The sequence below is a fragment of the Pteropus alecto genome, unplaced genomic scaffold (genome assembly GCF_000325575.1).
Source record: "Pteropus alecto unplaced genomic scaffold, ASM32557v1 scaffold78, whole genome shotgun sequence".
NCBI classification, from domain to species: domain Eukaryota; kingdom Metazoa; phylum Chordata; class Mammalia; order Chiroptera; family Pteropodidae; genus Pteropus; species Pteropus alecto.
The window spans coordinates 13,680,924-13,707,799 of NW_006443124.1; the positions used below are offsets into that span (position 1 = coordinate 13,680,924).

Here is a 26,876-nt window from a genome sequence, read left to right on the forward strand (position 1 = left end):
CTTAGGAAACCACCATTAGTAGTTACTTGTACGACCTTCAAAAATACTCTCTTCATATATAAACAGGTGTATGTATGCACACATACAAACATAGACACCTATCTCTATATCTAAGTAGCTATAACATAAAGCCAGATTCCAAACGTGACCACACATCAGAACCTCTGGGATACTTTCAGACATTAGGTTCCCAGGTCTGACCCCAAATTTATTGAACCCGAATCTCCAGGGAGAGGATGGACCCAAGAGTCTCTCTTTTTCCAAGATCCTCACAAGTTTTGATGCAGGCACCACACTGATAATCACCTAGAAAACCAGTTTCATTCCCCAAGATATATCACTCAACACTACTGGGTTCTGGTCTGAACTTAGTGAGAAATTTTCCATACAGGTTAAACTACATCTGATTCTGGAACCACCAGGAGGGAGCTGCTCCCCACACCCACTAGTGGTTCTCCTGGACTCTCAGTCAAGGCTTAGGAGTGATGACTCTTATACAGGGATTATAAAAGGTATACAAGATCAAAGTTGGAACACATGATCCAATGACTCTATGTTCAAGCAAACACATAAGACTTAAAAAGTCCACAGGTAAATTTTCAAAATTGGAAATTCAGAATCAGTGTGGATTGGGATGAACTGGCTTCCTTAGGACATTTGCCTCAATTTACTCTGATAATGCTTCCAAGAGTATGATTCATGTCTTGCAAAAATTTCAAATTGAGACTGATCACCAGAGCATTATTGTATTCTAAGAATTAATGCTTATAATTTGTGTCTAAAGTTTAATTTGTTTGTCACTGTCTAGCATCACCATATATTGGAATGTTTACAGTGACAAATACTTAGAAGATGCCACCTGCCATCTTATATTGGGTCAAAGGGCAAGTCAAGTCCACTAAGCAAGTAGAGCACCTGGCAGGACAGTGCAGTGATTAGGACCCAGGCTCTAAAGCAACCTAAGGTCTACAGGTCCCCTGCTGGAGGCCTTCAGAGTATAATGAATCCTCAGGCTCAGTTTCTGCATCTGCAAAATGAGAATACTCAGTGTCCAAACTTCTTGGGTGCTGTCAGAGCTACAGAGGGGCATTCATGTGAATTAAGTTCCCGACAGGCATGCGTGGCACATATAAGTGATTAATAAATTCAATAAGCTGGCACTTGCTCTGTGCCAGTTCTGGGCACCAGCTGATGGAACAGCAATTAAAGTTGATGGCACAATGTTATCTCGATTATGACTTTAAGGCCCTGAAGAGCAAGGTCCCCTATAGAGCACTGACACTGTTGTTCGAAGGACTTGGGAAACATGCACACTTTGTTGAACATCTGCAGTCACCACTCCCAGGTGTACCTTCTCCCCACACCCAAGTGTACCATACCTGTGTGGAGTGCCATCCCAGGCTCGGACTCGGTGCCTGTGGCCACCGCCCAGGCCTTCTCTGAATGCTGCCTGACCGGTCTTCACGCACAAAGACAGGTTACCAGACACACGTCACCATCATCCACCCCACGCCGCACCGCCACCCCCCTACCTCTGTGTAGAACACCTTATGCTCCACCACGTTAAGATCCATTGTGAAGAGCCTGGGTTGCAATGTAGTACAGAACGTGTTCCCCTCCATCAGGCCAATCTGTGCGTTGGCAGGCTGGTGTCTGAGCAAGTGCTTCTTAGGTGGGACCATATCCTGGAGGACCTAGGATAGGCAAGGAGGAAGCAACACTAAGCAGCTGTCCCTTGAAAAGCAAATACCTCTCATCACAACAGCTGAAAACAATTACCAATTTGAAAACCATAAAAGACGAAAAGTTATTATGGATGTCTCTTAGGGGAGGAAGGATGTGTTTCATGTGCTAAAACTGGGCTGTGGATATCTGATGCATTTAATTCCTAAGGCTCCAGAGTAAGCTCTCTTAAAACAAAAAAGAACAAAACTATCAGATTGTGCTCTACCGATGCAGAAAACCAGCCTTCTATTCTCTTAACATTGAAAATTACCAATATAGCCATCAATATAAGCACATTGCTTTTTGCATATCTGAGGTCAAAAACAACATGCATAATAGCACCCTGTGAAGTGGACACAAAATTATAAATACGTATCATCTACAACTCGAATTTGAAGGAAAAAAGTCTCAAAAGTTTTGTTCAAATTATCCTGGTTCCAGTGACAGAAATCTCACCTCTTTATGGGGTTCCATTATCACTGTCACACTTTTTCCAGTGACCTGGGCCAATACTTGCAGTGAATGCATAGCCTGTTTTCTCACAGTGGAATTTGGAGAGGTGACTTCTCGAACCAAGTCATGTGTCACGTGGTGAAAAGACTTTTCCTGAGCTGCCACGATCTCTTCCACCCTCTCCTCATCTTTTAAAGGTGTCGCACACCTCATCAGAAGCTGCTCCAGGGTGGTCTTGGCCATGGCAACTGCCCCATTGGAAACCTGCAGGCCAGGAATTCATTAGGTCCAAAGAGGGGTGATGCTGCCCACGGCACCCACAGCTCCTACACAACCTGCATGCCATAAACACTGTCACCAGGGGGTCTGTACCACTAATGTCACGCCAGTTAATTTAACAAGACTATTTCATAACCTCCACTTGGTACTTCAGTAGCTAAACCACCTTCTGTACATAATTCCTGTTGTCATTCATAAGAGAAAATGTAGATGCAGACACGGTCCCCGTATTTACCAGTCAAGCAAACTGCCAAATGCCCACCATATTCTATTTGCTTGAGTTACATCTGCACATAGGTTCACAAGGAATGCAGCTTCTGTAGGAACATTTGCAGCACATGCACTGCTGAGCCTTATGACAAGACTGAGTAGTGGTGCTCCCCATCACAGACACAGGTGCACTGCTAGTTCTCTGGCCTCTCTGACTGTTCCTTATCAAGCCAGGTAGGAATCTGATGCTCAGAGGAGGCCCAGAGGGGTTTTCATCTATCCTTTTATTAAAGATGGTATAATGAAACTGAAGCTTCTAGGACAGCAAATTTGCAAAACTGTCTCACATTAACTATTCTCCAGGCAAATCAGCTTCTTGAAATAGCTTGGTTATTAGCTTTGGTACTTCCCATCACCTACCTCTCCAGTCAAGTCCATCATGACAAAGAGAAGCGCTTTGAGGAACGTCTGCTGGTTCTGGAGAACCCAAGTGAGAGGCAGCCGCTCCATGAGAAACTTAATGGACACCACACCCCCCAGCTTTGCATACCAGGCCTGTTCATAACAACACGCGCACAAGCGTTCCACAATGTAAGAAAACAGAGGCAGCTGGCAGGCCTGGAGAGAAAAACAAACACGCAACCATAATGTGTTACTGCAATTCTTAAACTACTAGTTTCTAGAACAACTACTCTTTGGCACAAACACCCCCAAAACAAAAGACACCCTCCATCTTTCCTTACCCTCTCCTTTGAGCCCAAGATGATACTTGCAACATCAAATATCACAGCAAGGGCCACCTCCCCAATCTTGCAAAGTTCTTTTTCTTCATATGCCATACAAATAGCTATTGCATCAATAAGAACCAAGGGATCCATTCCTTTCGACCCATTTTCTTCACTGTGAAACATGGCTGTGCTGGGCTGGCTGCCCACCTGGTAGCAAGGCAGCAAGAAAGGACCTGGAGGACAGAGAGAGTGTGAGACAGGAGAGTATATGCACACCGACATTCTTGTCTCTCAAACTGCAAAACTACTTCATTTTTTTCTTTGAGGTTAGGAACTAAATAAAAGCCAGCATACCAGGCCTGTTCATAACAACACGCGCACAAGCGTTCCACAATGTAAGAAAACAGAGGCAGCTGGCAGGCCTGGAGAGAAAAACAAACACGCAACCATAATGTGTTACTGCAATTCTTAAACTACTAGTTTCTAGAACAACTACTCTTTGGCACAAACACCCCCAAAACAAAAGACACCCTCCATCTTTCCTTACCCTCTCCTTTGAGCCCAAGATGATACTTGCAACATCAAATATCACAGCAAGGGCCACCTCCCCAATCTTGCAAAGTTCTTTTTCTTCATATGCCATACAAATAGCTATTGCATCAATAAGAACCAAGGGATCCATTCCTTTCGACCCATTTTCTTCACTGTGAAACATGGCTGTGCTGGGCTGGCTGCCCACCTGGTAGCAAGGCAGCAAGAAAGGACCTGGAGGACAGAGAGAGTGTGAGACAGGAGAGTATATGCACACCGACATTCTTGTCTCTCAAACTGCAAAACTACTTCATTTTTTTCTTTGAGGTTAGGAACTAAATAAAAGCCAGCGCTAGTACTTTAGACCAACTTCTGTTAAATTGTCATTATGTTAAGTGGTCTGAGTCACATTAAGGCTATTTTTCTGAATGTTTTCCATTATACACTGCATTATTTTTAGATTTCTCAATCGTAACTCAAAAACGTATTCACTGAAAATGAGAACCAAAATCAAGTATCTTCCTTTTTAAAAATTCATGGGGAAAAAAAAAATCATGAACTAGGCCAAGGGGCAGAGCACTGGAATGACTATGGGTTACTCTCTGGATAGTCCTGACACACAAACAATAAAAGGCAACAACTATGACACCCAACACACACAGAGAACAACCTGCCAGCAACTATTAATTAATGCCTCGCAGGTACCCAGCACCAGAAAGATGGGAGTTATCAAGAAACTCACAGATATGCTGGGAAGTTAATGTTAATACAGAGGTAACACAGAGAAACAACCTAAGTGTGAAACTGGATGGTACTGACTGTTCTCGCCAAAAAGAGTTAGAAAGGGGAAAGTTCTATGTATTCTGCAAGGCTCAGAGAAAGCTTTTTGGGGATTATGACGGTGGGGGACGTTGAGGAAACACACGAGAGCAGTGCTACTGCTTTGGCCACTGATGATGCTGATCTGGCAGATGTTTCAAACATCTGGAGTTTAAGTGTTCAGAAACGTATAGCACCAGGCAGTGCCATGACATTCTGTCTCTTACAAAAGCACCAGTCTGCAATGGATTAGAAATAAAACCAGAGACAGACAAAATTGGTCTTTCACCACCCAGGGCCTGACAATGCCTGCAGCAGAGGCGGGTGACCTTCGTAGGAGAAGAGATAAGCACTGCGAAGGGGACCTTGAGGAGGTGGCTAAAGAACAGAGAGGAGGTGACAGAGCAGAGAGGTGATGTTGGAAAACTACAAGTGTGACTACAAACTGTCCGTTTTACACCCTGAGCACCCAAGAGTATTCGGCCCCCTTTATCATGAAAAACAAAAGAGCCAAAAAATATCGAGTGTATTTCATAGATAACACTTGGTAACAATTTTCATAATACAGTACCCTTCACTGAAATACCAATTACCTATTCAACATAATTAGGTGGAAAATTAGAAAATAAAGGCCAAAACCCAATCAGCCAAACTCAACTTCTCTGAAACACCACAAGATCCTAACCAAGTTTTTGAAGCTCCCTACAAAAGTCAAACAACCACTTCCTCTGCTCCACTCACCGCACTGCTGGGCAACAGCCACCATCGTGTAGTGGCGAATCAAGCTGGCTACAAAGGGCAGGGCACTGGGCCGGAGATCTTTAATAACAGCAGACATGAACGCCCCTGTCAGAGCCTGCTCAAACGTCTTCCGAGCTGGAGTGTCTTGTGCTTTGTAGCGATGTGATATGATGACATTAGGTATGGTCTTTTCTGTAAAGCTGAAAGACAAAATGAAATCATCACAACACTGAGGTCTTCAGTTGATGATTCCATTATTATTTATTTTCAACCTGCCCACTTTCCTCGTTCAAATAGGCCTGAGTGAGTTAATTTATCTTCTTTAATTTCAGCAATACCTAGAATCAAACATGATGGGTTTCATCGTGAACATTTATAACCAATGGTTCAAGAGACACCAAATATGCTCTACCTGATGTGAGCAAAGTCAATGAATCAGAGGTAAATTATAAAATGACAGCCAATTCAGTATCTTTACAATTTTTTATTTTAAGTTGATGTTTCATTTTGATCTTTTATAGTTGAGTAAGCCAAATTCTAAGAAGTAACTCCATCAATGATCAAATAGGGATGAAAATGCTGTTACTTAAAGGCAGCTATACATCCATTATACATTGAACACTGTGCCACAGGTACAGAATCAAACAGGGCTAAGGATCTCTTTAATAAAGCATGTGTAACCAAATATATGAGATTAACTAAAACACAAGAAGGGCAAGTCAGGAAAACACATATCAAACACAAAGATAAAAATCATCATCAATATTTTAAAAATTTCTAGTTTCTTTGAAACTTGAACAGCTCCATATAACAGAAAGTTCTTTCTATGACAAAAAATTGCCTCTAATTTTTCTGACTCTGGTTCTGCCTCTGAAGCTAATAAAATACATGGAGACCTCTCATTCCCACATGCAACATCTTTAGATAGTAAAGAGAGGTCAGGCTGCCCCCCACTCCACACTTGAGTCTTCTCGGGTCTTCTCGACTCTTCTTCGCTCTTCTCCAGTCATGGCAATGCTCCTTATAGGCCACTGTGGTCAAGGTGCCCAAAACAGACATTTGAGTCCCAGGATCCCCCTAATCTGCTCTTCTCCAATGTTCCCAACAACCCAGTAAGTGGCGCATTTGGCTTAAAGCCAAGAAAATCTGCAGTCAAAGCCAGATCCTTTCATCCACATCAAGCAAAATCTAAAGTCTTCATCCAGCTCCCTAGAGGCCCTATTCAGCCCTGTCCCACCCACCTCTCCCACGAGCATGAGAAGCCCAGCATCACTGGTCCCCTACTGTGCCCGCCCATCAGGAGGCCTCTGAGCTTGTGTTCTCCAAAGTTCCTCTGGAGGTTCTCACAATTTTCTCCCTCAAACTGCACCGTGATCACTGTTCATTGTCACTTACTCTGAGAGAACTTCTCTGACCACTCTATTTTTCAAATTGCCCTTTTCACACCCTATTCCCTTAACTTGATATATTTAATAGCACCTTATCACTACCTGAAATATTATACATTTGTTTCTTTCTGCTTGTTGTCTTGTCCCCCACTAGAATGTAATTAGTTCCTTAAAGCTGGCATGCAGTCTTGGACACAAATCAGAGGGTACTCAAGCTATGACATCAGAAAAAAGAAATGCAGAGACGGAGAAAGCATTGTCTTCATAATAAATGGATCCTGGATATCCAGAAGGCAAAAAAATAAAAGCAGACGCCCTACTCCACACCATTCACGAGAATCAATTTTAAAGAGGTTAAAGATCAAAATGTAAAAAAGAAAAAATCAAAATGTGAAGGACAAACTATACAGCTCTTAAAAGAGAGTATCTTCATGACTAGGATGTAGCAGGAAAACGATTTCTTACAAATGATATAAAAAACACTGCAAAAGGAAAAATATATCAATTCGACCACAGTAAAATCATGAACTTTTGTTCATCAATAATTTCAAACTGAAAGACTTAGAAACAATGACACTCCAGTATCACTGGGCACACCCAGCAGAGAAACCTTAGCCCCTACTCATTTAAGGACCCCTCTTCCCTCCCACAGGAGATAGTGATTCCAAGGCAGGGGGAGAGAAGGCACAAGGTAGGCCTGAAATGTCTTGTTGAGCTAGAAAGGAAGTACTCCATGGGGACATGTCAAAATAACAGAAGTCAACCTGCAGGGGCTCTCACTGACTAAATCTGGACAATCTGGCCATCCAAGTAATGGATTGTTATCCATCAAATAAGAATCCATGAGCCTATACTGCTATACACAAATATTAAAGGAGAAAGAAAAGCTCTTCCTTACTTTACGAAAAAGGGAAACTGGAGGTAGAAACTGGAGGTATATCCATACAATGGAATACTACCCAGGAATAAAAAGGAGCAAATGACTGACAAACCATCCATCATAAATGAGTCTCAAAAGCACTGTACCAGTTTAGAGAAGCCAGACACAAGAGACCACACATTGTATGGTTCCATCTACATTAAATATTACATATCCAGAAAAGGCAGATTTACAAAGACAGGAAGTAGATTAATGGTTGCCTGGGACTAGGAGTGGAGATTAACCGTAAACAGGCAATGAAGGATGTTACTAGGGGGATAAAAATGTTCTAAATCTGATTTATATTTGCAACGCTCTCTAAGTTCCTAAGAAATCATTAAATTGTACACTTGAAGTAGATGGATTTTGGATAAAAGTATACCTCAATAAAGTTGTTAAAAAGAAAGAAAACCACCATTTTATAATCCTCATATCAATACTAGAATCAGGGAAGAATCATCAATAAATACTGTAACCAGTAGATAAAACTTCAGTGAGAAACAAAATGTTTACATTGTTTCAACCTATCTCCCCACCAATTATTTATAAATTACAAATAGTAAAAGAACCTGACAATGAAGACAGGACTGACAACATTCTCACCAATGGGACAAGCCACAATCAAACAGTCCCTGATGTGACTTCTGGGGGGTTTCTACTAGACATGCATAGTCTGAATAGAATCATGAAGACACAAATCCACACTAGGGATATTCTACAAAGTAACTGGTCTGTATTTTCCAAAAATGTCAATATTAAAAAAAAAAGAAAAACCAAATAATTATCCTATTTTTCTATGAATTTATCTACTTCATTGAAATTTTCTAATTTATTGAGCAAAGTAGTTGCTTGTAACTGCTTTTTTAATGTTAAAAACATCGGGAGTGCCAATGCCTTTTTATTTATGATACTGGTTATCTGTGCCTTTTCCTCTTCCCTCTGAGAAAGAAAAGAAACTCTACTCTCTTCTTTACCCTTGCCAGGGGCTTTTCCATTTTATTACTCTTTCAAATAATCAACTTTTGGATTTACTGAACCATTCTATTGTATGTTCTTCTCTTTTATTTCTTCTGATCTTTATTTTCCTATATTTTTCTCATTTTTAAAACAAGTATTTAGCTCAATTTTTGACACTGTTCTAATGATTATTTACAGCTTTACTGAAGAATAATTTATATGCCATAGAATTCACTCATTTTAATTACAAAGTTCATGAGTTTCAGTTAAATTTACACAGTTGTGCAACCATCGCCACAATCCAATTTTATAACATCACCCTCAAAAGTCAATTCCCTCTCCCACCCCTAGGGCAACCACTGATGACAACCTTTCATTGTAAAAGAAAAAATACAAATATCACATGACAAATACTTAGAGAAAGAAAATATCACTATGGACAGGAAAAACAAAAGATCCACTGAATGCATATCATGTAACAGGTGCTGTGGATAATGGTGAGCGAAAGGGACAGAAAAGGGCATGACCCTTGGTTCTCAAAACTTCCGAGCTAGTAAGGAGGCAATAACAAAGGCAGATCATGACTGAGATGAATTCTAATTCTCAAGCACCCAAGTTCTCCGTTCCTTTTTCTCTAAAAGCCAAGAGCAACATTACTAGGCAAATAACATCATTTTCCTGACTTGAACGAATATGCTCATAACATTAAGAAATCTGGGAGATCCTCTTTATCCCTAATTCCTGAAACAAGATAGAACCAATCACAGAGAATTAAATTACCAACATACTTAGGGTGTGCAAGGAGCTGGTAGAGAGCATGTTTATTGTCCTCTAGGCTCATCATTGCCACCAGGAAGCACTTGATCACTTCCCACGCCTGCCGACGGTAGTAGGGCTCAGTGTTGGCACTTTTTAGGCAGTCTAGAGCGGTTTCAATGGCCTACAACAAAGAACACAAACACAATAGTTTGTACTGAATTACATGATTTTGACAAGCTTTCACTGAAAGCATCTGCAGTATCCAAAAGAATCTTAACCTGTATTTTCTCTTGAAGTGAGCACAGCGGGCCCACTCAGGCTAACAGGTATTCACCACACAAAACCTCCCGCCTAAAGGCAGTGGAAGTATGAAATAAGGAACTGCACAATTCAAATTAAAATATAAAATGGAGTTTGCTAATTTTGTCTTAAATAGCCAATGGGAGATTCCAGAAATTAAGTGAGCTCAGAAGGCCCCTTGTGGCGGATTTGCTGGATTAAACTAGATACTAAGTCATCAACACACTTACCTTGGTGAACTTTCTACAGACCACAGACTTTCTTGTGTCAAAGTTCAAAACTAAAAAATGGTTTCCTTAAGCTTTTACTAAATTCCTTCTTTAAAAGAAGAAAAAGTTTACGTCACTTTTTCAGAAAACCTACATAGCTGCATACGCAATTTATCCTTTTCATTTCAATGAGGTTGACCAGGAAGGCAGGGGAGGCACAATCACACAAAAAGATAATGTGAACCCTTTAAGAGCTAAGATATTAACCTTAATGGTAATTATGTACATATGTATCAAAGAACTAATGTGTCAAAAGATTAAAGATTTATCCAGGCTCTGTGTGAAGAGCCAGAAAGAGAACCGACAAGAACAGAGGCCCTTGCCCTCCAGACCCGGCCAGGGGATGCGGCATACATGGCCACGCAAGTGTGACACGGCTCCTCCCCACATTACCCCAGCTGCACGTCTGAGTCCTTCTAGGGCATGGCAGAGCTGTCGTTTCTCCTACTGCCTCTAATCTAGCCAGCAATAGGTAATAAATCATATGGCGACAATTCTTAAAATTTTATTTTTAAGAATCAATGTAACCTATGAGCCAATCACCTGCGAAAAAGAATAAAAGACTATAAAGTATGCCAAAAGCGAGACTGTTTTCATGGAAATTCACTAGCAATCGACCTGGCCACCCTGTTCTTCCCTTCACTTAGTCAATTCCTTCAGCTCCACAGGGTGAGCTGCGGCCCGAGGGCGCTGCTGCCGGAAAGGAGCATCACCAGCACCGTGAAGTCTCCATAAGGCTGTGGAAGCATATCTTCAAAATCTGGTTTCTCTCATGCTTTAGATGCTTCGAGGAAAAACAAGTTCTAAAGGGGTTTTCTTGCTCTGCTTCGTCTATGCAAAGGTCAACTAAAAGTCAGATGCCTTAATTTTCACTACTAATACCAACCTTGCTATTGACGGAGCTGAAGCAAACAGAATCCTAACTTAATGAAACTGCTTAATATGTGAGAACAGGCTACAAACACAAGATGTTCACTATAACACGTAAAGACAAAAAGAATTTTAGTTGTCGGTATTCTCTTAAGATAAAAGTAGTGTTTATTTGGCAAATATTTTGATAAACGTTTGAGTGAGAAGCTGAGATTACACCTCATCCCTGAGGTTTAGAGGGGGCAACACTGATCCAAGGGGTAGGGCCAGGGAGGGTTGGCATCTGCTTGATGAAGTGGGGGGACAGGTGGACTGACAGATGATAGAAAACAATTCCTGAGTGACATTTACCCATAAAAAGTACCCTTCTTACCAAATGTTTAGTAAAGTCTAGTTTAAAAAAAAAAAAAAAATCGCAGAATTAAAAGGATAATACATCACAATCAAGTGGGGTTCATTCCAGGTATGCAAGGATGGTTCGACATCTGCAAATTAATGTGATACATATCAGCATTTTGATTAAAAAAAACAACAACAAAAAAAAAACCCTCAATAAAAATGGGTATAGAAGTACCTCAACACAGTAAAGTCTAGTTTAAAAAAAAAAAAAAAATCGCAGAATTAAAAGGATAATACATCACAATCAAGTGGGGTTCATTCCAGGTATGCAAGGATGGTTCGACATCTGCAAATTAATGTGATACATATCAGCATTTTGATTAAAAAAAACAACAACAAAAAAAAAACCCTCAATAAAAATGGGTATAGAAGTACCTCAACACAGGAAAGGCCCACATATCAGCATTTTGATTAAAAAAAAAAAAAAAAACCTCAATAAAAATGGGTATAGAAGTACCTCAACACAAGAAAGGCCATATATGACAATCCCTCAGCTAAGATCATATTCAAAAGTGAAAAATTGAAAGCTTTTCCTCTAAGATCAAGAACAAGATAAAGATGCCCGCTCTCACCACTGCTATTCAAAATAGTACTGGAAGTCTTACAGCAATCAGGCAAGAAAAGGAAATAAAAGGCATCCAAATTGGGAAGAAATAACACTGCCACTATTTGCAGATGATTATATATACGAAAACCCTAAAGACGCCACAAAAAATGATTAGAAATAAATACAGTAAAGTTGCAGGATATAAATTAATATACAAAAATCTGTAGCATTCCTATCTACTAATAACAAAATGTCAGAGAAATGAGGATAATCCCATTTACAACCAAAACAACAAAAAAGAACAAAATACCTAGAAATAAGCTTAAAGGAAATAAAGGACCTATACTCTGAAAACTATAAGACATTGCTGAAAGAAACTGAAGACAAAGAACAAAGATAGTGCATGTTCATGGATTGGAAGAATTACCCTAAAGCAATATAGAGATTTAATGCGATCCCCAAATACCAATGGCATTTTTCACAGACTTAGAATGGCCATATTACCCTAAAGCAATATAGAGATTTAATGCACTCCCCAAATACCAATGGCATTTTTCACAGACTTAGAACAAAAAATCCTAAATTTGTATGGAACCACAAAAGATCCCAAATACTCAAAGCAATGCTGGAAAAAAAAACAAAGCCAGATATATCTTACTCCCTGACTTCAAACTATATTAAAATGCTACACCATATGGTATTGACAGAAAAACAGACATACAGACCAATGGAACAGACTTGAAAGCTCAGAAATAAACCCACACATATATGGACAACTAATTTTCAACAAAGGTGCCAAAAACATACAATGGAGAAAGGAAAGTCTCTTTAACAAATGGTGTTGGGAAAACTGGAGTCACATGCAAAAGAATGAAACTAGACTGCTGATACCACACATAAAAATTAAGTCAAAAATAATTAACTCGAAATGGATTAAAGACTTGACTATAAGACCTCAAACAATAAAATACATAGAAGAAAACCCAGGCATTAAACTTACAGACCTTGGTCTCAGAGGGGTTTTGTGAACTTGACCCAAAGGCAAAGGAAGTAAAAACAAAAATAAATGAATAAGACTACATCAAACTAAAAAGCTTCTGTCCAGCAAAAGAAACCACTGACAAAACAGAAAGGCAACCAACCAAATGGGCGAAGATATTTACAAACAATACCTCTGAAAAGGGGCTAATATCCAAAAACTAAACTCATACAACTCAATAAAAAAAAAAAATCTAATTAAAAAATGGGCAGAGGACCTGAATAGACACTTTTCCAAAGAAGATATACAGATGGCCAACAGATATATGAAAAAAATGCTCAACATCACAAGTAATAAGGGAAATACAAATCAAAACCACAATGAAATATCACCTGTTAGAATTTATTATAAGACAAGAAATAACAAGTGCTGGAGAGGATGTGGAGAAAAAGGAACCCTCATACACTGCTGGTGGGAATGTAAACTGATACAGCCACTATGGAAAACAGTATGGAGGTTCCTCAAAAAATGAGGAATAGAGCTACCATATGACCCATGGAAACAACCTAAGTGTCCTCCGACAGATGAATGGATAAAGGATATGTGGTTCATATAATGGAATACTACTCAGCCATAAAAAAGATAAAATATTGCCATTTGTGACAACATGGATGGATCTTGAGAGTATCATGCTAAACGGAATAAGTCAGATGGAAAATCATATGATTTCACTCATATGTATAAAACAAAAAGCAATGAACGAACAAACAGTAAAACAAACTCATAGATACAGACAAGAGAATGTTGGTTACCAGCGGGGAGATGGGTGGAGGGAAGACAAGGAAGGTAAAAGGGTTCAAATGCATGGTGAGGGAAGGAGACTAGACTTCAGGTGGTGAGCACACATTAGAACACACAGACGTACTATAAAGTTGTATACCTAAAATTTAGATAACATTATTAACCAATGTTATCGCAATAAATTTAACAAAAAATGACAGAACTCAGTATGTGGGTAAATTTCTTATACAGAAAGGTGAACATGCCGAGTTCTACAACATGAGGCAACAGAACAGGGTTAGCCTGAGCGAAGGGAGGGCTTTGAGTCATTCCAGGTCATAGAATGCTGGTTAAGACCAGATCTGTGAGGAGCTTGGGAACCCCAGCTGACAATGGCTTACTGAAATGGCCGAGTCACTCAAAACACACAAAATGTCACTATAATACCCTTTTAAAAGTACCCAATATACGACAACTAGAAAATGTTATGAAAAGACATGGTAACAAAGGCTATAAGGTGGAGAAAAGGCTGGTTGTACAATAAGGAGGAAAAGTCCAAATGCAACCATGTAGATTACAATTAAGTAGAATAACGCGTGTGACAAAGGACTTGGGAGGGTCAATACGGTGAAGGGGGAAGTTTTCTATAAGAATAAAGCAAAAGTAGTTGCAGGACACTGCATGATGTTGGGGACAATTTGTTCGATTTGGGGGGTATTTTTTTTTTTTTAAGTACAGCTGACATTTATGTTTTTTTACATTTTTTTACACAACGTAAAAGAGTTCTAAAGGGCATATGAAGAGAAACCAAAGAGCTTCCTGCAGTTGGCTGAGGAGCCAGGAAAGACAGCGGGAGCTGTTTGGACAGACAGAGGAGAGGAGAAAACCAGGTACAGACTGACGGGGATGAGAGACGAGAACGGAACTGGTTTCTAAATGACACTGAAGTAAAGCCCACTGGGCATCAAAACAGACTAAGTTCCAGGGCCAAATGCCCCCTCCTGCTCCCTCAGGAAAGATGGAACTCCAGGTTCCAAAGTCTCCAGGACAGCACTTCTCTGGCAATATGAAAGCCCCCTTGCCCATCAAGCTGGCCCCTCCCAAAAAAGTGTGTTTTATTCAAATTTTCAAATAGAAATTAACTTTCCTAAGATGAAACTTATAGTATCTTTAGGAAGCTCACGGAGACTTCCAAATTTACCTTCTCCATTGGGAGCTGAAGAGATGCTTTACAATCGGAAAACTCCACTGTAATACTGGGGCCTTGAACTTCGGTCACAACGTAGTGCAGCTTCTGGGATTCCTTTAACATCTTCCTGTTACTGCCACCAAATTTACCCAGTACCCGATAGGCCACATGAGAAATGCTGTCAGCAGGATTGCGTAAAGTGCGCCACAAAGCCTAAAAATCAACATGTTTTCATTAAAATCCTTTCAAGGTAGTGCATCCACATGGTTCAGAAATCAAAAATTATAAGAGACCACACAGTGAAAATTCTTCCTTCCATCTCTGTCCCCCAAACACACAAGTTCCCCTTGGCAGAAACCAATGTCATTAGTCTTGTAGTAATGTACATTAGTAACATTTTTATAAAACTGCATGCATACATATGTGTTCTTTCATGCTCCTAATATACAAATGGCAGCATATTACAAATACTAGAAGAGCTCAAAAGGAAAAAAATAAGCAATATATTGTTTTGGCATTTTTACAAAATGGAATCAGGAGCTGGAAGGAGAGAAAAGCAACTCACTGGTAAAGTTCTCATTCTGGAGTTAGATGGTGAGTCCTCAAGTTTTTACTTCTATTAGTAGGCTTTCTAACTTATAAACATGATCCAGAAATTACCACCTACATTTCAAATCTCACATTAGAAAGGATGGCAAAGAGGGAAAATATTGATCATGTAGGAACCCGCATTATGGGAATAAATGTGTACCTTGTACTTACAATTAGTAAAAGGAACAGGAGTACTCAACTATTCCCAAAAACTCAATTTTCCCACATTTTCTTAGCAAAATTATTATGTCTTGAAAATTACCATAGCTATTTAAGTCTATTTTCTTAAGTCACCTTCTGTAACAATGCCCAATATTACTGTCTAGTAACAGTCAACAGAAAATCTTGGTACTTTTTTCTAAAACAAAATTCCAATTTCCCCCACATTTCTATAGGTCCGAAGAAGCTTGCCCTTAACAACTACTGAGAGGTGCTGTCCAAACCCCCTCGCCTCCACCCCCTGCACCTGGCCCACCCAATCCTCACGTATCTTCAGAAGGGACTTTGGCTTAACTCCCCAGGAGGCGGCAGCACCGGAATGAGCACTTCACATTTCACAGTGCTCACACATCACAGTGCTCACACATCACAGTGCTCACACATGGATGTGGACACAGCTGGCTGATAGGGCTGGAGAGAGACAGCTTGTGACACCTGTCTCATGGATGGGTTACTATGCCTCCAAAACCAAGTAGCAGCCTGGAACCTGTCTCGCCCTAGGGCTGTCTGCCCCATGGAATGGCAGGAGGCCTGAGAACCCCTCCCTGCTGCCTACCCACACTTAGGTCAGGTCTTCCAAGCTGCCGTTTCCAATCTACTGTGTCCAGAGACTCCTGTCCTTTAGGAATTCCTGAGTCTCCATCACAGAAAGTTGACCCCTGCTTGAGGTCAAATACACTAAAGGGGCATGTGAGTAACAGGCAGCCTAAACCTCTAATGATTACCTACCATCCTACGAATCAGTAACAGCGGCAAAACATGAAGGAAAACCTGATATCTGACATATGAATTCTACTGAACAAAAAATATAAAATGTTTCAAAGAGCTATATCTTCCTCCTTAGGAATCTGCATCTCTTTTCTGTGTAACTTAAGATCTTTTGTAGATAATGGATCTCCCTGAAAGCAAGAGCAGCCACAACACCTGCCTTTTTATTTTTTAAGTCATCAACTTCATGAAAACATGACACTTGTGAAAGCCCTCTGAAAAAGGGGGCAATATTGCAAAACAAACATCCACCCAATACTTCTTACAGTATTTCTTCATATCTCTTCACAAAGTAAGTTGAAAGCCACACCACTTCATCCAGCAGAGCACCCCGCCCACTGAGCAAGAGAGCTCATCTCTAGCCTAAAATCCTCAGTAAAAACTAGTTACGTGAGCACCTGACGCCCTCTGCTGGCGCCGATGAGAACCGAACTCACCTGCATGAGCTCTGCGCGGACTGGCTGAATGTGGTCGTACAGGAAATCGGGCTGCAGGTTGTCCACGCACAACTCTAGAGTCCTCAGGCCCTGGCTGACCAGTGTCTGAGAGCCATTGAGGGCAGACACCAGGGGATCCATCAACATGGGTAGATAGGGCAAGAGAGAGCTCAGCCGTACAGGCACCGTGAGACACAGCTCCACAAAGAGGTCCTTCATATGCTGCTTATGCAGGCCACTCTGCAGCATGTTCAACCCTAACAATGAGATGTAAGGCCGTCAGAAGGGGAAGGTACCTCCCAGACACAAGCCAAAGTTAACTGTACAAAATAACTGGTATACCTCTTATTGTAAACATCAACGTGAGGACAGGAAGATCGACCATGCCTTATAACCTGCCTTCACTAAATCTGTTCTGTAACTGCATCTATGATCCCCACTCCTGTATGGCTGTATTTCTCGTAACAATAGACGGCTGCCTATAATCATAATATTATGCCCTGTAATACAAATAGTATACTTCAATCTTTTAAAAATTGTGTTATACTATTAATAAGCCCAATCTAAAGACACTTTATGATATGCTGTGTTCATCGCAAGTTTGAGGTTTACAACCTTACATCTTTTTTCAAGTTTCTAGACCAGTTGATGTCTATACCCTAAAATAAACATTTTTCTAAAACTCTACTTTTGTTTTTTATAGAGGAACCTTCTCCTTACAAAGTCAACCTCCTCACTCTTCATGAGGGTGACCAGGTATTCACTGAGCTCCTTCCAAGCTGAGACGAGTCAGATCAGGATCAACTCACAGAGCACTTATAGACGAGCCAAAAAGAAAAGCACACAGCAGTGGACCCAACACATGGTGGGTCCCAGGTAATACAGGCCAAAGAGAGCTCAGGAAAGAGGAGTCATCAGGGAAGGCATCACACAGCAGGAGGACAACGTGAGGGAAAGGTTAAGTTCCCAGAAGGGGACCCACCTGAACAAAACTAGGTGGGAGATGAGCTTGGGGACAGGAGAGAGCACACAGGAGACCAGCGTGATCAGAGCAGAGGTTCAGGCTAAGGAATGACTGGAGATGGGGTTAAACCCGGACAATGGAGCCTGATTATGGGCCATCTTAAGCACCCTGCCCAGTAGACTTATGGCCATGCTACATTCAATATATCCAAATATTTCCCAGTTGTCTCCGGGATGTACTATATCGTAAATGGCTTCTCTTTAAAGAATTTGCAAAAATACAGACGATTAAATTCCTTGCCAAGATGCCAAGAGCTCACTCTTAACCCTCCCCTCCCCCAGAAGAAAAGAGTCCTACAATAGTGTTTCTAACCACTTCACACCCATAAACATTCAATAGACTCAAGATCCCCCTTCACTCTGTATCTTGAAAGCATAGCTAAGTATACAGGCATTATAGGATTCTGGTTGTGTAAATTAGCAACTAAACAAAAACAAACTTTTAAGTCAGCTTTCTAACTTGCTTTTTCCCTTCTCGGTCCAATTCTCTTTCAAATCGAAGGATTCCTGATCTCACAAAACCATTAGAAACAACTTTCTTGCTAGACTTGCTTACCAAATGCTATAAAAATGATATAAAAACTGGGGTAACTAAAACCTTCCAACTCTAACTCAACTCTGAGTAGGAAAGGAGAGCCCAGCCCTGAACAGGGGGCCTCCCTTCAAAGTCTCACTGCCATTAAAGAGAGCGGGACATGGGGACAGGCACACACACACTCTCTCTCTCTCTCTCAGGGGGACATGCACATATATCCCCACTCACCATGACCTTCACTGGGTGCAGAGGATGAACCCCAGCAACCAAGGGCAGCCAGACTCAGGCACACAAACAAGACTAAAAAGCAAACAAAATCATTGTTCTGACCTTGTAGGAGGTTTGGAAGGAGAGGCAAAAATTCCTGATACAGGAGATCATGGCTACCTCCCCCAATGGAGCGGAACAGGGCCCGAAGCAACAGGAAGTAGTTATAGGGCTCTTTGGCAGTCTGTGCGAGTTCCATTGAGCTGTTCACAATCTTGTGCAAGTGGGGCTGCAGTGGGAGAGAAGGCAGGTTAGGAGGCTCTACGTGAGAAGGGTCTACGCCCTCCAGAATTGTGCTAAACGTCCACTGCAACCAGACAGAAATGGAAGATAAATTTATTACAAAAGGTAAAACAAAACAAGAACTTTCCGACTTTTGACTCATATTAATTTCTCTTAAAATATGTTGGTTTCCACCAGTTTGCTTCTGAGAGAAACATTTAATACGTTCCTATCTTACTATGTGCTTATATGATGTTGAAGAGATGACACTGAAGCAGATACTAAGTCTGCCAGCTCTGCAGTTCTTACAAATACAGCCATTCCTTCATAAGACCAAATAAACAAGATGAATGTAGCCTATTTCCTATAACAATTTAAATACAAAAAGTAACCTAAAGGAATGAAACTCCACTATCAATAAAATATGATATATGCAAAAGCCTCAAAAGACATTTAAGATTATAAGGTTTTGGAAGTTTTGGTCGAAAAAAGATATTTCTTTAATAAAAAGCACTTTATTAGCTTATAATGACATTTTAAACCAGACTAGCTTTTTATCTTATACTTCAAATCCTGGTTCTGACATTGACAGGTTTAAGATGTCATTTTTTTGCAGGTGTATTTAAAGTATTTAAAGTACATAAACTGTTGGTATAGTCATTGATACAGTTCCATACTTATTATTGTATATGGCATGATATACTTATTCTGCAGAATAAATCACTGTATATCTTTTCTCTTGACAAAAAGTTCTATGAATTTGTTGTCTGAATATTTTTCTTGAATATATGACCATTAGGTTTCACTGTTTTTGTTGTTCTATACAGATGTATCTAATATTGGTACAAACTGATTTCAGACACCAAGTTATATGGACATCAATTACACTTAAATACTTTTTATTTTTAAAAAGTTAAGTATGTTCCTTTCATATTAACACTAAGTAATGTTAGGGTTATTAATAACTGATTACTGTATAACTGAAAAAAGCTGAGGAAACCATCACATAAAAGCAGATTCTGTTGCTTTTTATCATCTTCTGTACTTTATTTAAAAAAAGAGAAAAAAAAAGGATCTTGTTTACATCTTCGAAATCTCCCTCATGTGAAACATCTCTCTTCAAACTCAACTGGTGATAATATTCAATTTTCTATAGGAATTAAAGTATTTTACCATAAATGGAAATAAATGTGTATAAGGTTTTTGTTCTGTCATCTGCCACTTTTAATGGGTGATATAACCAAGAGTAGGTTTTTAGCCATTTTCTAGAATCAAATAACTGATGGATCAAATTTTATAGGATCAGTCACTTATAAAAACATAGGAGACACAGTCCTTCAACACAACCATAATTAAGAAACACAAAATGGTTAAAATATTTAATTTAAAGTAGAAAAAATAAATAGTCCTGAAATGGAAAGTTTATGTACTGCCACAGAGACTATGGACACACAGAAGAAACAAAGTTAAGGAGGAAGACGGCTGACATAGCTCATCAGATTTGAGAGGTAACTAAAGACATTTTTTTCCTTCTATATCCTTCTACACCACTCAATTTCTAAAATAAGGACGATGTTCTCCTAATTTCACCTGTTTAATCCAAAAAAGGAATTGAATTTTTAAAAAATTAGTGGTGGGAATACTAAACCCACTGCCTACTGTAAGAGTTCTGAAGTTTCCATTTTAAATTAGCAGATAAATTGAGCTCTGCTTAGAAATACATGAAATGTTTTTCACACTTCGCCCTTATTTGTTGCAAATACTTTATTATTCATTAATTAAAAAGTGAAAATAGGGAATGACATCAGAAACATGGCAGGGTGAGAAACGTCCCCAGATTTCTCCCCTTGAAGCAACAATAAGCTGAACATATAAAACCCAACAAAAAACACCCAGCACGTCTGAGCGTGGGATCTGCACATAAGAGCTACCACTGTCAGAACCCTAGATGTCAGGCGGTGGACTGAGAGAAATAAAGAAGCTACCTCTTGCAGCCACCAGAGCCCCCCGCAGGAGGGAAGAGAGAGGAGGAGTGGCGAGTTCCCTAAAGAGCTCTGCCTGGAAAAGCAGTGAGCTCTCCATGGCTGGCAGCAAGCCCAGTCATCAGGGCACAAAGCAGAGAAGCAGGGACGGCAGAGAAACAACAGCTGATTTTTACCAGCCGCAGTTATAAAACCAAGGCTGAGCCACAGCTTCCAACCCCAAACCCAGAGGGCCCCTCTCACATATCCTCTGAGACTGAACAACACAGAGCCCCAGGGGAATCTGAGCAAATGCTACGGAAACTGTCGCTAATACTGACATTTAATGAGATCGAGAATAGTGAGCACAATTAAATATCTAAAAGAAAAAAAAAGGATTAAGGCTTTATACAAAGAAGGGATCCAAGAGGCTTAGAGACCACCTACTAGAAACCAAAAGAAAAATGCCTTCTTTGCAACAGACTAAACAGAGACCTTTATATAATAAATCTTCTTTCTGGGGTGGGGTGGGGCGGGGAGGAAAGCAGAATACACTTCCATTAATGCCTAGGAGGAGAAATAGTCCATTGAACACCATAAACAACCAAGGTGACAAAGCATCTCAGAAAGAAAGAGAAAAATCTCCAGAAAATAAGCTTACAAACATTGAAATATGTGACTTAAATGACCGAGAATTCAGGATGGTACTGCTGAAAAAACTCAGTGAGTTCCGAAAGGAGTCATATCAACAATTTCAGGAACTGAAAAAACAACTAGATGAGCAGAATGAGTTCTTTAGCAAGGAGATTAAAACCCTCAAAAAGAACCGAACAGACCTTCTGGAGATAAAGAACACACTGCAAGAGTTGAAAAATGAAATAACAAGCTTGGGAAATAGAGTTGACCAAATGGAGGAAAGGATCAGTGATATCAAAGACAGAAATATAGAAATAAATCAGAAGGAAGAAGAGAGAAACCGAAGAATGAAAAATAATGAAACAAATACAAGAACTAGTTGATATCATCAGGAGAGGAAACATAAGAATGAGAATTCTCGAATGGAGAAAAAGGAGCGGAGATTAGAAAAGCATTATCAGACAAATAGTGGATGAGAATTTCCCAAATCTAAGGAATGAGCTGGACTTTGGAATTCAAGAAGTCAACAGAACACCCAATTATCTCAATTCAAAAAGGCCTTCACCAAGACACACTGTATTAAAATTATCAAAAATCAACGACAAAGACAGAATTCTCAGGGCAGCCAGGGAAAAGACGGTAACATATAAAGGAAAACCCATTAGATTCTCATAGGACTTCTCAGCACAAACCTTATGAGCCAGAAAGGAGTGAAATCAAATATTCAAACTATTAAGTGAAAGGAACTACCAGCCTAGAATAATGTATCCAGCTAAGCTCTCCTTTGGTTACAAAGGAGAAATAAAGACCTTTACAGACATACAAAAATTGAGGGAATTCTCCACTATAAGGCCTGCACTACAGGAAATACTGAAAGGGGTCAGGCTCACCTAAAACAAAATGACAAAAAGAAAAAAAAATACATAATTGGAAGTAAGGTGACTAGCAGGCTGATAGAAGCAAAGGAGTGCAACCCTTACTAAGAACAGGGCATTATAAGCTTAAAAATAACAAGAGATTTGCTATAGCAAGATAGTATTGAACGTTCGGCATACATAAGGACAAAGTGAGACAACAATGACTAAAAAGGGGAAAATTCAAAGATCCAAATTCACAATGCGGAACAGAGATAAGGAACACGCAAAAGAAAAGGGATGACTGTATATATATAACCATCTTTTACATATTTGTAATGGTAACCACACGCCAAGGATTCAGAACCGAAGTATGTAACATAAAACAAGAAGGACCAGAGGGAAAATCCACAAAAGTCAACCAAAAGAAAGAATACAAACACAGGGATAAGGAAGCAATGGAAACACCAAACTACCAGAAAGCAAAAAGATAAAATGGCTATAAGAAGACCTCATACTTCAATATTCACACTAAATGTAAATGGACTGAACTCACCAATAAAAAAGGCGCAGAGTTGCAGAATGGATCAAAAACAAAACCTAACCATATGCTGCCTCCAGTAGACACATCTCAGTTCCAAAGACAAATACAGACTCAAAGTGAAAGGGTGGAAAATGATATTTCAAGCAAATGGCATTCAGAGAAAAGTGGGAGTAGTGGTACTGATATCGAACGAAATAGACTTCAAAATAAAAATGGTAAAGAAAGATACTGAGGGACACTTCATAATGATAAAGGGAATCTTACACCAAGAAGACATAACACTTATTAATATCTATGATCCCAATCAGGGAGCCCTGAAATACGTAAAGCAAATACTAACAGAACTAAAGGGAGAAACAGACCAAAACACTATCGTAGTAGGGCCTAAATACCCCACTGTCAGATATAGACAGATCACCCAAACAGAAAATCAATAAGGAAATAACATCCTTAAATGACGCATCAGACCAACCATATTCTCTGATCATAATGCTTTGAAACTAGAGATCAACTGTAAAAAGAAAGCAGGAAGAACCACAAATACATGGAGACTAAACAACATGCTTCTGAAGAATACCTGGATCAGAGAAAAAATAAAAAAGAGAGATCAAGAGAAACACAGAAACAAATGATATGATAGTACAACATATCAAAACTTTCGGGACATGGTAAAAGCAGTCATGAGAGGAAAGTTCATTTCATTACAGGCCTACCTCCAAAAACAAGAACAACCTAACGCTTCATCTTTAAAAAATAGAAAAAGAAGAACAAGTGAACCCTAAAGTCAGCAGAATGGAAGAAATAATCAAAATTAGAGCAGAGATAAATGAAACTGAAAACCAAAAAAACAATAGAAAAAATAAATGCAACGAAGAGCTGGTTCTTTGAGAAGGCTGATAAAATTGACAAACCTCTGGCTAGACTCACTAAAGGATAAAGAGAAAGGACACAAATAAATGAAATCAGGGATGAAAGAGGGGAAATTACGACTGACATGGGCAAATAATTTTCGACAGAAAAGCCAAAAACATACAATGGAGAAAGGAAAGTCTCTTCAATAATTGGTGCTGAGAAAAGTGGAAAGCCACCTGCAAAAGAATGAAACTAGACTGTTGTCTATTACCACACACCAAAATTAACTCAAAATGGATTAAGGATCTGAATATAAGACCTGAAACAATAAAATGCATAGAAGAAAACATAGAAACTAAACTCAAGGACCTTGGGCTTAAAGAGGATTTTATGAATTTGACCTCAAAGGCAAGGGAAGTAAAAACAAAAAATAAATGAATGGGACTACATCAAACTAAAAAGCTTCTGCTCAGCAAAAGAAACCGTCAACAAGGTAAAGAGACAACCATTTGAATGGGAAAATATATTTGCAAGCAATGCCTCCAATAAAGGCCTAATATCCAAAATATACAAAGAACTCAGTAACAACAAAAAAAACCAAACAATCCAATCAAAAAATGGGCAGAGGACCTGAACAGACACTTCTCCCTAGGACATACAAATGGCCAACAAATATATGAAAAGATGCTCGACATTGCTAGCTATTAGAGAAATGCAAATCAAAACCATAATGGGATACCATCTCACACCTGTTAGAAGAGCTATACTCAGCAGGACAAGTAATAACAAATGTTGGAGAGGATGTGGAGAAATAAGAACCCTCATACACTGCTGGTGGGACTGCAAATTGGTATGGCCACTACAGAAAACAGTATGGAGGTTCCTCAAAAAACTAAGAATTGATATACCATATGATCCATTAATCCCTCTACTGGGTATTTACCCCAAAGACTTGAAAACTCATATCAGAAAAGATATTTGCAAACCAATGTTCATAGCAGCATTGTTCACAGTGGCCAGGACATGGAAGCAACCTAAGTGTCCTACGATAGGTGATTGGATAAAGAAGTTGTGGTACATATATACAATGGAATATTACTTAGCCATAAGAGATGAAATAATGCCATTTGCAACAACATGGATGGACCTTGAAATAATCCTACTAAGCGAAATAAGCCAGAGAGAAAAAGTTGAAAGTCACATGACATTACTTATATGTGGGCTATAAACTTAAAAGCAACAAATGAACAGGACAAACAGAGACTCATGGACATGGACAATGGACTAGTGGTTACCAAAGGGAGGAGGGAGCGGGGTAGGGAGAGGTAGACAAGGGGAAATAAAATTAAATCATTTCTTCAATAAAAAATAAATTAAAAAAATTGCATTGGCAAAAGAAAAAAGAAAAAATGTGAAAACAGGAATTCAACAACAAGCCCTGAAACAAAGCACTACTTGGGTCTGAAAGAGCTTTACCTTCAGCATTTGTTCATTTTCAGCTGCAAAGAGGGAGACTGACCCAAAGACCAGCTTAAAGAGCTTGAGGTATAGGTTGGAGAGCTCCACGTTGGAGCCCATTTCTGGCAGGCGGTCAAGGAGATATTCTACCAGGATTGTAGCAAACAGAGCAGAGGTAGTAGGATTCGCCAAGAAGGAATTGGCAACAATCTGTCAACACAAAAAAAAAATGTGACAAAAATCATCCCTTCCTCAAAGCAGCTTTAAAAGAAAGTAATGAACTTTCCAAAAATACAAAATCAAACCTGTATTAGACTCTACGAAATTAATTGTCCACCAAAGGAAAAAAATGAAATAGATTCACTGAGCCTTGAGTGGAACAGTCCGATTCATGTATTTAATCTAGTATTTTATCCTTACCATGAAATACCAAGTGCCTACATCTAACGCATATTCAATTTCTACCAATGAAAGAAACTGGTCCAAAGCTTCTTGATCTTCTGAAAAACAATTTTAATGTCTTGGCCTAATATTTCTCTAAATTTTGCTCAAGTACATCCTTACACATATTATTTAGAAAATCTTCAAAATAAAATACCAAGAATTCAACACATAAACAAAGAATTTTATAGTTAATGTTGAAAGCATTTAAGAAAGGAGTTTTATACCTGAAGAGCATAATTCTTTGAGATTCTTTCCACCATGTAAGGGACTGTAGTTTGAAAGATTTCTTTAAATGTTAAGGGATTCATCATTGTGAATACGCCAGCGAAGTGTTCCAATACCTCCTTCTCTTCCTTCATTCTTACTGTCTGGCAGTTTGCCACTCGGATGTATGTTTGCCCATTTCCTGCTATCTGGACCTAGCACAGAAAAAAAAAAAAAAAGTGGGCATTAAAACAGAACATCTCTGAATATATTCCATTACCTAAGCAGATCAGTTTATTTAAAACAGAGCACTTGAATTAGATAATGCCCCCCTTAAATCTTTTAAATTCTATATTCTTAGCTTAATTTTGGAAAATAATTTTTTTAATAACTGTTAGCTCTTCCAAAAAGGAACAAATTTAGTAAACTTAAATCTTGTTTCTATTGCACTCCATTTTATACCATCTCCCCAACAAAATACACACAGTGACAAGAATTCTCACCATAAATGCCATGTGCTGTGCTACAGAACAAAAGCAAACGTGGGGACTATATGAATACTGCATACCATCCAAAATGGCAGATGTCTCAAGATCCGTTCCATCACTAGCATCTCTGACTCTAAGAGGTAATTTCTATACTTAGATTGATTTGCGGGCACTTCCTTACCTGATAAATATCCAAAGCCTGCATTGCATACTTCACAAGTTTTATGTAAATCTGAGTTTCTTTGGGCTGTAACTGCTTGTTGGGAATGAACTGAGCTTCTGGAAAAGAGACGGTATAGTAAGATTATACGAATAAAACCCACTGTGAAAAACAACTTTTGTTGAAAAAATTCAAGAGCAGAATTACCACCGGGTGCTTTACATGACGTTATACCCCACGTGATTGTCTTGACGCCACAGACCAAAGTTTTTACCAAACTTCGGCAATCTGTGACTTGGAATGTTTGCTTGTCCTCCTTGTCCTTTTCTCCTTGCTTCTCAAAGGGAGGTACAGGGGCTGGGGTTACAGGG

The 26,876-nt window shown here is 39.4% G+C and overlaps 1 protein-coding gene across 10 annotated transcripts in view; it reads right to left on the reverse strand.

Moving 5' to 3' along the window:
* Positions 1 to 26,876, reverse strand: part of TRRAP (transformation/transcription domain associated protein) — a 114,653-nt gene that overhangs the window by 65,560 nt on the left and 22,217 nt on the right. For 8 of the 10 annotated variants that reach the window (XM_025040707.1, XM_025040702.1, XM_025040705.1 and 5 more), the window contains exons 15-28: positions 26,713 to 26,876; positions 26,527 to 26,624; positions 25,878 to 26,072; positions 25,228 to 25,419; positions 18,746 to 18,911; positions 16,858 to 17,114; positions 14,855 to 15,055; positions 9,539 to 9,690; positions 5,487 to 5,686; positions 3,943 to 4,160; positions 3,755 to 3,817; positions 3,088 to 3,222; positions 2,182 to 2,442; positions 1,533 to 1,694 (exon numbers count right to left, since the gene is read on the reverse strand). The exon at positions 26,713 to 26,876 is cut by the window's right edge and continues 173 nt beyond it. In XM_025040707.1, coding sequence (XP_024896475.1) covers positions 1,533 to 1,694; positions 2,182 to 2,442; positions 3,088 to 3,222; positions 3,755 to 3,817; positions 3,943 to 4,160; positions 5,487 to 5,686; positions 9,539 to 9,690; positions 14,855 to 15,055; positions 16,858 to 17,114; positions 18,746 to 18,911; positions 25,228 to 25,419; positions 25,878 to 26,072; positions 26,527 to 26,624; positions 26,713 to 26,876 — 2,464 coding nt within the window. The remainder of the gene's footprint in view (positions 1 to 1,532; positions 1,695 to 2,181; positions 2,443 to 3,087; positions 3,223 to 3,754; positions 3,818 to 3,942; positions 4,161 to 5,486; positions 5,687 to 9,538; positions 9,691 to 14,854; positions 15,056 to 16,857; positions 17,115 to 18,745; positions 18,912 to 25,227; positions 25,420 to 25,877; positions 26,073 to 26,526; positions 26,625 to 26,712) is intronic. The other 2 variants (XM_025040703.1, XM_025040704.1) reach the window with 2 other exon arrangements.